Source organism: Antrostomus carolinensis, unplaced genomic scaffold (assembly GCF_000700745.2).
Source record: "Antrostomus carolinensis isolate BGI_N321 unplaced genomic scaffold, ASM70074v2 scaffold29942, whole genome shotgun sequence".
NCBI lineage: Eukaryota > Metazoa > Chordata > Aves > Caprimulgiformes > Caprimulgidae > Antrostomus > Antrostomus carolinensis.
In genome coordinates this window covers 1-10,672 of record NW_010298056.1, presented here as the reverse complement: position 1 = coordinate 10,672, position 10,672 = coordinate 1, and the positions used below count along the sequence as shown (strand labels likewise).

General features: G+C 38.8%; 1 protein-coding gene across 1 annotated transcript; it reads left to right on the top strand.

The window, feature by feature from the left end:
* The first annotated feature begins 3,088 nt into the window (after positions 1 to 3,088).
* CHID1 (chitinase domain containing 1) lies at positions 3,089 to 9,710 on the top strand. Its single transcript, XM_010162335.1, has 6 exons — positions 3,089 to 3,265; positions 4,717 to 4,866; positions 5,708 to 5,840; positions 6,882 to 6,926; positions 8,050 to 8,156; positions 9,645 to 9,710. The coding sequence occupies exons 1-6, from the start codon at positions 3,131 to 3,133 to the stop codon at positions 9,708 to 9,710; spliced, it is 636 nt and encodes a 211-aa protein (XP_010160637.1). The 5' UTR covers positions 3,089 to 3,130.
* Positions 9,711 to 10,672: the final 962 nt, after the last annotated feature.

Here is a 10,672-nt window from a genome sequence, read left to right as displayed (position 1 = left end):
TAGAAACGGGTTTATTTTCACTTTTTTCACTCCTGAATCCAGCTTCCGTTAATTTAATTTAAAACCACATCAACAGTGTGCTTCCCTTAACTAAGAGGTGCAGAGTTCCTCCCCAGCAGTAGTCTAGTTCCTTCTTTAGAACTACAGTATAAATGTTAACTGATTTGCAAAGAGTTAGTATGCCAGCCTCCAAGATTATTTAGTTTGTTTAGTTGCTTCTTTTGGACTGCCTAAATCTGTGACAACTTTTGTCTCTTTTAAAAATAAAGATGCATTTAAAACAGCTGACTATAAGTTACCTCATGTGGAGCCTCAGGTTGAACAACATCTGTGATCTGCCTTAGAGAGGAACGTAGGCTTCAGATCAGTTTGTCGAAAGATGCTTTAAACCATGAATTGTCCATAGTATCAGTTGAACAAGGACACAAACAGAATCAGTCTTCAATTTTGCTTGTGTTTTGCAGTGATACAGGAGATGAACAAGAGTGCCAAGCTCATACAGTTCTACTCAGATTAGTTAGTTTGAGGAGAATTAAAAAATGGTGAAGGAAGGTTTGCAGAAGAAAAACTTGATGGGGATCTAGTTTTGTAAAGCTTGCAGAAATTAATGCTGTAGTTTCTGTAAAGAGCATTTAAAGTTTGACTAATTAATCTTCATGTAGTAGAGTGTTGCTATCTGCTTAATTTTCACTGAACCAATGTTGTTAAAGAGCAAATTATTAAAATAAGGTTCCAACCAAGAGTCAATATTGGGCTGTTACTGTCAGAGACCATTTTGCTGCAGGCTCAGTGCTTCCTATAGATCAAGGAGGGGATGTTGACTTAACAATAATTGGTAGGTGGGTATGATCATGTCAAGGAAACGAGCACATCTTGATGTTTAATTAGAGTTCAGTGATGGTTTTTAAAACTTCTGTTCTTCAGTTGTTAAAAATTAACTTCAGGGAAATTGATGCTGTTGCTAATTGTTTCTGAAAGTGAAATCAAACACCTCCAAATCAAATATACCACCTGTGGAAGAATTGATATCCTGTCCAAATAATTGAGACTTGTATTGACTATTTAGGCTCTAAGTTGTTCCTCTCTGCAGTAGTTTATAGATCCTGCCAAACTAGATGGAACAGCGTAAATGCCATCAAGAGCAACTGCTTTGTCTAGTTTTTTAGGATGTGGAAGACAAGGACCCTGAAGTCCAAGTAGAAGCATAACACCTTAACTTAATAATAGTAAATTTCAAATAGTATAGCAATTTATCTTTTACCCTGTCTGCTGGAGCCAAGAAGTATTAGAAGGCTTTCTGCTTTTACTTTGCAGTCTTTATAAGACTTGACTAAAACCTTCATTTTGTACATGAGATTTTTGATGCTCTGTGTACTTTGGTGCTAGTGGCATTGGGTTTTTTTTCAAGCAGTTCTGCTGACATCATCTTTCTGCTTTATTCCCTAATCACGTACTCCTCTCTGTTTTCCTGCAGGATGCCTAACACTTGCAATAAATATCTCTACTCTTTAAAACCTCACTGCTAAGCCAGCCATATCCAAATATGTTTAAGTTTATTGGGTTGTTGATCTCATCTCTGCATTGCAACTGTTGGCCTCCAATAGCTGCTGCTTCATTGAGCACACTTCCATTTAGCCTTTACAGTCCCTTCTGCCACCAGGTTACTGCCTCAGTACTCCTTTAGAGTGCTCGGTCTGCTGTTGTGGGATCCCTCACCTGATGTTTTATACAGAAACAAAATACTCAAACTTTGAACAGCACTTCTTATCAGTGCCAACAGAACAAGTTTTGTAAATATGACTTGAAGAAATGAGCTTGTAAGTTTTTTAAAGTGAGCAGTAGAAATGTTAATTCTTCAGAGTAATACAGGAATGGTGTGACGGTGGTCAGACACTGGCCCAGGTTGGCCAGAGAAGCTGTGGCTGCTCCTCCCTGGAAGTGTTGAAGGCCAGGCTGGATGAGGCTTTGAGCAGCCTGGTCTAGTGGAAGGTGTCCCTGCTGCTGGCAGGGGGGTTGGGACTGGCTGAGCTTTAAGGTCCCTTCCAACTCTGACCAGTCTGGGATTCTATAAGGCTGAGAATTTAAGTTTGACAAAACTTCAGAAAATTATGGGAAAGGTAACCTTTTTTCCTTCTCCATTAGGATGGTATGAGAAGCAGCCTGATACATATCTAGAGCCTCTAGTTTATTACAGATGACAGTTAACCCCAGTTTGATACTTAGAACTTCCAGAATTAGTAACAGGTTACTTTTCTTCATTCTGGTATTTTACCTCTGTCCACACTGGTTCCAGTAATGCTAAATATTTTATCTCTCTTTTCTTTTTATCCACTTACGGGAGCTAGGCTGGAAAACCAGTGCGGCTCCTGAATGGGAAGAGGCTGAAAAACAAACTCTGGCTGTATTTGAAATTTTTTTGGAAAGTTTTTCCTCTAACAGAAGGTGTGATAGATAAATAGCACTGAACAGAACTGTCTTCTATTAATTCTGAGTTCTTTTATCTGGAGCTTGTCAAAGTCATTATTTTGGACCAAAATCACCTCTGTTGGTTTTGGTTTTTTGTTTGTTTGTTTTTCTTTTCCTCAATTCTGTGTGTATCACTGACTTGTCAAGGAGTTGAAAGCAAAGTTCTCACCTGTTAGAGCAAAGGCACATAGCTATAAGCACATAGCTGTAATTCTTTCTGTCTCTTAATTAATTTGTGACTTGCTGACTGGGTTAGGCAGGGGCAGAAACAAATGGTATCTCCTATTTGCTATAGGAAAGGTAAAGTGGTACTATAATTGTTCTGGGCAGCAGACATTTATCTCAGTTGCGGCTGTAAACTATTATACTTCTTTAGGGATTCTTTAAAAGGGAGGCTGCAAGTGTCCAACCTACTTTTACTCTGACACACCTGATAAAAGAAGGGATAAGAGATGTTTGAGCCTAGGAATCTCTTAAAACACTCCACTGTTTTGCTGTCAGAGCTCAAGCACTATTAAAACAGTACTGCCTTAATAAACCTAATTATAAAGGGCAGAAGATAAGACAATTGCTTGACTTTTCTTAGACAAGAAAACGTAATTAAAGTATTCTTCTGTTTACAGAGATTTGAACTCTTATGTTTTCAGGACAGTAGAAACTTCATATGAGGAAAAACACCATGAGGCTTCTCTGTACTTCGCTTTCACTTACCGTGATTTGCTGGGTACCTTACCTAGCTGAAGGTACCCTGTCAAAAACAGATGCAAAGAAAGCTGCTACAAAAAAACTGGAAGAAAAGGTAAGAGAAAAGCTGAGTGTTTCAGTCACATCTAACATGTGCAGTGAGCTAATTAAGCTTTGGTAAATGGACTCTCATTCTGTGAAAACAGCGTTAAAAGCAACAATGCGTTTCCACTGAAGCTGGTGCTCACAAAGAAGACTGCCTGAAACTGGCCTTTCCTTTGGCTTTTGAGTGTCAGACGGTTCACTCCTTGAATCAATGCGATGTAGATTTCAGGGCTTTATCCCCCTTGCAAGCTGCAGAAGCAGGAAGTTTTTGTCCCCTCTTGCATAGCTGAAGGAGACACACTTCCATCCCTTTGGTGGGATGAACAGCGGGGTGGGGAGCAGTAGTTTGAGCCAAGAGTGCTAGATCATTTCCTGGTGGAAGGAAAGGTGTGCTCAGCCTTGCCAATGGGAAGGCTCTATCCTGATACAAGAGTTTGAAGAGCCTTCTAACCAGCAGTTCCTTTGCAGGCAGAAATGATTCAGAGTCCCCCAGCAATGTGAGCAGGTGGAGCCAACAGGCTGAAGTCTCTCTTAACTTGCTGAATATGTTATTGTTTCCTGGTGCTTTCTTTCCAAACTGCAAGAAGGCACAGCACTGCAAGAGAAAGGGGATGTGTGGAGAGGAAGTATATTTACCTGTGCATACACCAAGGATGTGTACTTTCTGTTGCTAAGCATGTTAGGTAAAAAAGTAGACATGTTAAATCCTCTCCTTTAAATTCTAAGTCTAATTAATCCTTCATTATGCAGATGCATCTCATTGTTTGTACTACTTGCTTGATCAACATCTACCAGGAAGAAAATCTAGTCTGCAGGTAGTGAGGATAATACAAAGTGTTAAGACAAGCCTTATCCCTAAAGTCCTTATGCAGAATCAATAGATGGTTTCTGCGTGCTACTTGCCATGCACACTTTATTAGGCCTTCTCTGTTTCTGTCTGCTAAAACCATTTGTGCTGGTTTAGTTGAAGCAGATCTACCTTGAAGAAAGGTGTTCAGAACCTTGGCCTTCAGTAAGCACAATGCAGTGTGCTCAGCCTAAAATAGATCCAGTTTAAAAGTCAGCTTCAAATTCTTGGTTGGGAACTTCTAACCCCTTGTTATAATTTTGGGGTTGACATGCCAGAAACCATTGACTGGAGAGCAGAGCACCATCAGCTGTGGTGACTGATTGAATTATGTCCTTTAACCTTAGCACTTTTTTGTTTTGTTTTGGTTTTGGTTTTTTTTTGCTTGTGTGCTTTTTGCCTTGCAAACAAAGTAAGTTTACTGATGATGACAAATCTTTTCTGTGCACTTCCCCGTTTCAGTTTTAAATCAAACTGCTCTGCTTCATTTAAAATTAGTGCTCAGAGTTTTATGATGGTTTTGTTTTGTTTTGTTTTTCTCCAAAGTCTATTGCTATTGAAAGTGGCTGCTTTGTATAGCTGGTTCTAAAAACTGTATTATATTTTCCCTCCAGACGCTGCATTCTGATAAAAGTGTGCAGGACCGGGGACTGGTAGTTGTGGATCCAAAGGCAAAGGATATTATACTGGAACACAGAAGTTACTGCTCCAAGAAGATGAAGCAAAGACGTTTCTCAGGAGATGTTCTGGGCTATATTACTCCAGTAAGTTAATAAAATTAATAGGTGCTTTGAATGAATATGCAGCAGACTGTGCTAATCTGCAATCTTGCATCCCTGCTTTAAAAGCATTCTTATAATAATGGAAACTTCTGGTCAAATGCAGTCAGCTAGCCAGAGGATTATTTGAGAGCTGGCTTGGGATTCAGGTGATCTCAAACCCTCGTTCTCCTGTTCGGCTCTTGGAGGATGTCCAGGTCATATTGTTTTTCTTCCCACTGGTAAAACAGAGGCAGTAGTGTTCTCTTGTCCTTGGTGAGCCGTGTGAAGTTGCAGTAAAGTCAGAACAGGAGAGCTACTAAGTGTCTTCATACCATGGAGCTACCAACTTGAAACTTCTAAATAAATAGTAAAATTTTTATGCTGCTCTCAAACTGATCTTTTTTGCTATTCCATCTTACTATTATTCAAAGCATCCTTTATTGAATAATTAATATTTCTTTCTTTTGTTTAGAGGATGCTTCTCACTTGTTTCAGTCTTACACTGCTCAAAAGAGAAATAGGTGCCTTATAAATTTTCACCTTTCTCTGGTTCTCATGAACATATATGCAGAGTTGTCAGTTCAAAACTGTGCTGGAATCTATGTACAGATTCCTGTAGTTCCAGTGACTCGGTGCAATTTGAAGAATGCCTTTCATGTAACTACCAGAGTTCCCAGAGTACTTTCTTATTTAAATAAAAATAACGTTCCAGAAGGTTTCCTCAAACTGACAAATAGGGATCTGGTAGATGATTACATTTGTGTTAAAGAGTCAAAGTAAAATGAACTATCTGTCTTGCTTTTGAGCCTCTCACTCTTTTTTTTTTTCTCTTTTCTTTTGCAAGTGGAACAGCCATGGCTATGACATTGCTAAAATGTTTGGAAACAAATTTACACTAATCTCACCAGTCTGGCTACAAGTGAAAAGGAGAGGGAAGGAAAGGTTCCAGTTCACTGGGCTCCATGATGCTGATGAAGGTGTTATATTCTTTTTCTTTGAAGATGCATTGCAAATAAGATTACTGGTCTTTTGCAGACTAGGTAGCTTTTGGAATAGATGCATGTGGGTGTTTCTGGCTCTGCCTCATGGTGAAGTACTTTCATCCATTCTGTTTTTTTGGGGAGTTTTCTTCAGAGTGAACTTCTTTCTGTCCCCAGCTGCTTCCACAGCCCCTCTAAAAAAAAAAGAAGGGACAAGGAATCTGTACAGGCAGAAACAGTCTTTGGTGTTTGCACTGTGCAGTTGTTTACCTGGTGTGGTTTGTTTTTTCCCCCTTGTTAAAACCTTGGGGTGAATTTGTTTTGTGAATGGAAGATACATTTAGTCTGAAGAGAATTTTTTCCTTCACTGTCAAGAAACTGGCAGCAAGTTCAGATTTCAGCTAGTATATTCCTAAGTCATAACTAAGTAGTTTATGGTTTTGAACTTGATTGAATGTGGAATCTCATTTGAAACACTTATAATTCTTAACTGTGTTGGTGACTACTAACAAATTCATGCTAGTGCAATGACTGCCAAGAGAAGTGGGTGGGACACTTGACAGTGCCATCTTAAAAAAAAAAAAGTATTAAAAAATTTTAAAAAAGATCCTCCCAGGTGATCTTGGTGTCACTAGAGAAGTGTTCTGAATAGGCGATAGGACACTTGACAGTGCCATCTTAAAAAAAAAAGTATTAAAAAATTTAAAAAAAGATCCTCCCAGGTGATCTTGATGTCACTAGAGAAGTGTTCTGAATAGGCGATCAGATCATTTCCATGATGAGGCAGAACTGCAGGGAGGGGCTGGGTAGGGACTATTGTAAGATTGTGGTAAATGCTAGTTACGCTGTGGTGGAGGTGAATAGCTTCAAATTCTGTTCATCAAAGGGTGTTTGGTCTCTGTTGGTTATGAACTAGTAGTCTGTAGCAGGAAGATATAATGAAAAGATGCTACATTATTTGAAGAATGCTTGAAAATATGTTGTCATTGTCACCACTGTTTATATTTTAACAGTTCTTCTCGTAATACTGTTTGACAGGCTGGATGAAAGATGTCAGAAAAACGTCCAAAAACATCAGAATAGGTGAGCTTCTCTTTGATGTTTGTTTGATTTTAATCTTCTTTAACTGCTAGCAGAGCAAAAGAAGGCTTTGTTCCAGGTGTATATGGGTAAAAGGGAGAAACCTTAGCATAGTTGTATGAAGGAAGAAGTCTGAGAAGAAACACAAAAGCAGTTGACTCTAGAGAGTTAAGTAACTGAAGTGTGGATCCTGTTCGTGCCCTAATGTTTTGCCTTAACTTTTTGTCTGGATAAACCCTGGGTCAGAGGTCCCTCTCTGGAAGGGTTCTTTGTATGTAACACTATGTGCTTACCTGGGGGAGCAGTCTTCAAACTTGTTGCTCAGGGGCTCTACTTAGTTAAAAAGAAAAAAAAAAAATCCAAATCTAAGTCAGTCAGACTTTCCTGCATGATAGTAGAGAGCCCTCCTTTGGCTCTTCTCCCCTTGAAGCTGGGACCTCAAGGGATGTGTCACGGTGTGTGTCTTTAGGGCAAATGGTGAACATTGCTATAGACATAATCCTGTGCTAGGCTTCCTGCATTTGTCTGTAGCAAGAATTCTGTGAACTGCGAAACCCCTCTTGATTCAGAAGGGAACAGGAAACCTGAAATGCATTAGAAAAGTTGAATGCTCAGTCAGATATTTTAAATTACTTCAGCTGCCAGATGATAAAACCTTTGAAATCTCTCTAGTCTCTTCTAAAATACCCTTTTACATTCTTGGTAGTTAGAAAGGGCTGAGACATAGGTCTGTATGAGTTGTTGACTTTTCCAGTGTGCATGATTAACTGTCCCAACAGGAGTTTTGCTGACTCTTGGGTGACACTATGTTTTTTATGTTTTATGTTGTTAGAAAAAGAAATTATGTGAGCTCAAGTGCCTGTATTTTCCAAAATAAAAACTTGTCATAGGGTCTTGAGATGAGTAGAAGAGTGAAGTAATATAAAATGAAAAAGAATGTTCCACAGTGTCAATTCTTCTGTGCTGCTAAAGTTGGTCACAGTAAAATAGCAATGATCTTAGTCATGGGATATGTTGTTTAGTGGTATCTCTACTTGTATCTGCTGTATTCAGTTTCTGCAGAAATATTCCAGTGTACATAATAAATTCTTAATTTTCACTACTGTTTGATGTCTTTGCTTGATAGTGCCTCGAATTTTGTTTGATGGCTGGACTTACCAGGATTTCGAGAGTGTTTTTGGCAGTGAGGATGAGATCGAGGAGCTTTCCAAGAGCATGGTTCTGCTAGCCAAGGTAAAAATGCTAATGTTTATAAAATAGTGTGAGATTGTATTTGATTCCTTTTGTAATGGGTATTTTCTCATTTCCAGTAGTTTTATATTCTACAAAATAAAATTCTGCTCAAAACACTACAGAGGCAGGATTCTTAATAGTGTATCCTAGTATGTGTCCAGTTCCTGTAAATATGAAATTTAGCAACACTTGGGTGCAGTTAACTACAAGTCTGAAGTGAGACAGGTAAGTCTGATCAACGTAACCTTGTTATCACTGGCAGCTGCACTGCTGACTTTTGCCTGGTATAAACTGGGATTGATAAAACCTGTTCCAAACAGCTGACAGGCTGACTGTTACTAAGGAGGTAGTGGGTACCCGATGGATAACTTCTCATGGAGGTTGCCTAGTGAGCAGACTGCTTTCTTTCAAATTTCTATAAAAAAAAAACCCCAAAAATCTATTAAGCAAGGGCTAAACTGATTAGTGGTGTTTTTTGATAGGCAGGAAAAGGCTCATGGGTGCAATGTGTGCTCTTTTTGATGTGTTACTGGAGTACATTCAGGCTCAGTGTGCTAGAGCTAATGACCCACTTGTAATACTAAGAATAACTCACTGCATATCTGTTACTGTACAGTTTTGTTCAGATCTGAGCAAAACCAGTTCTCTTAAAATGTTTAGAGGCTGGGGAGAGGAGAAGAGGATTTCCTTTAAGGAATGATTACTGTTTGCTAAGGTTTTCTTGGCAGCCTCTCTTAAAGCTAATGGCTTTAAAGCTATGCATGGGTAGGACTGGACAAGTTGCACCCAAAAGGCATTCAACTTTAGTGGTTGATTCATGGCACCCTGCTTAATTACTGTCAGAATAAGTTTTCTCACTTGCTCCACAATGTAAAGAAATCTTAATGTGCTCTAGAGGAAGATGGATGTAAAGGTAAACTGAATAGTTTCTTAAAATCTGTAACTAATACATCAGTTTTAGGTCCTCAGTAACAGCTGGCCTCTTAAGGAAAGGGTACTCAAGTGCAACAGTAACCTTGATCGTGGTAAACATAAATTATCACAAGTGAGATTAATTGTGGGAGATGTTTGGAATCAGGCCTATGCCAAGTTAGCATTTACATCTCTAGACTCAAGAGCTCAGGAGTTTTTTCTCAATATACATGTAAATGGATGTCAAATGGTTTGCTTCACAACTGTCTTTTGTTAATGGCTGAATTTTCCCAATCTGATACTCGTTTGTCCTGTAAGAGTAGAAGTAATGGATAACTAATAAAGATTTTCAAGTTTTGCTTGTTTGTTAAATACTTTGTGCTTCTCTTTGACTTCTTCATGAAATGCTGCATTAAAGATGAAGCTGGTTAAGAATACAAAGCATGTTCAATCTGTAATCAGACAATATCAATGCACACAATTACTGTTGTTTTTCTTGTACTATCATCTCTGGTACAAGCATCATGAATTAGCATGATGATTAACTGTATATTATTGTCAATTCCCTTTATTTAGAATGAAAATTTTGATGGTTTTGTAGTTGAAGTTTGGAGTCAGCTGGGAAGTCAAAAGCAAAGGTGAGTATAAGTCTCTAGGATACGGTTCCTAAAAATTGGCTCCTTTAAAGCATCTTTTTAATTTGTCTTTGTTGATTTGAATTTGTCATTATAAATAAATAGACTTCATTCTAGGACAACTGAAGATTGTTCCACTTGTCTTAGAGTGAAGTAGGAGAGTCTGCTCCACTCTACCTGAGCTCAAAGATTGCGTAATAGTCTTCATAGTGGACCTAGCAGACCACATTAGACTTTCCTGCTTGAGTTCTGCAAGATGTTCCTGTTGTACAAGGGTGAAGAGGGTACATCAGTTGCACACTTGCTCAGGTGTGGGCACTGGCCTTTATTATCACATTGTTTGGTTTGGGTTACTGTGTGAAGCTTGGAAGTGTGGGGTGCTTTCAAGACCACCAAATTTGAGTTGATTAGGAAACCTTCCAAACTTTTGTATAGAGATCTTTTAGATGTACTGAAACTAAAACCAAAATCCCCAACCTGAAGCAAATCTAGGGAGAACCGGCTTCCAGTTCTTGCAAGCTGTCATGGATGGAGAGATGCACTTCACTCGTAAGAGAAGTAGCAATATATGTTTATATTATAGATATATTATCTATATGTTTATAGATACAAACCAGCAATTTAACAAAGTTTGCTAGTAAATGTGACAGCGGTTTAACAAGATTCGCTGGCGAGGGTCACTGGATTGTTTACTGCATAGAGGACAGAGTCAGACAAAACTGTCAGGGAGACCCTCCCATTGAATCATGAGGTTCAGAAAGCACCCCCTTGCCCCCTAAACTCCTTCTCAGAGAGTAGTCTACATGTGTCTGGATCCAATCCTAGTCTCAGACTTGGTCAGTGCTTTATATCTAAAGGATCATATATGTGCAGTCAATCCTTTATATCACTTAGCTAAGATTGCAAAGTTTCAGAGCTCTTATTCCCAATTCACTTACTATCCACTGTCAGCCAGTTTGCTGATGATAC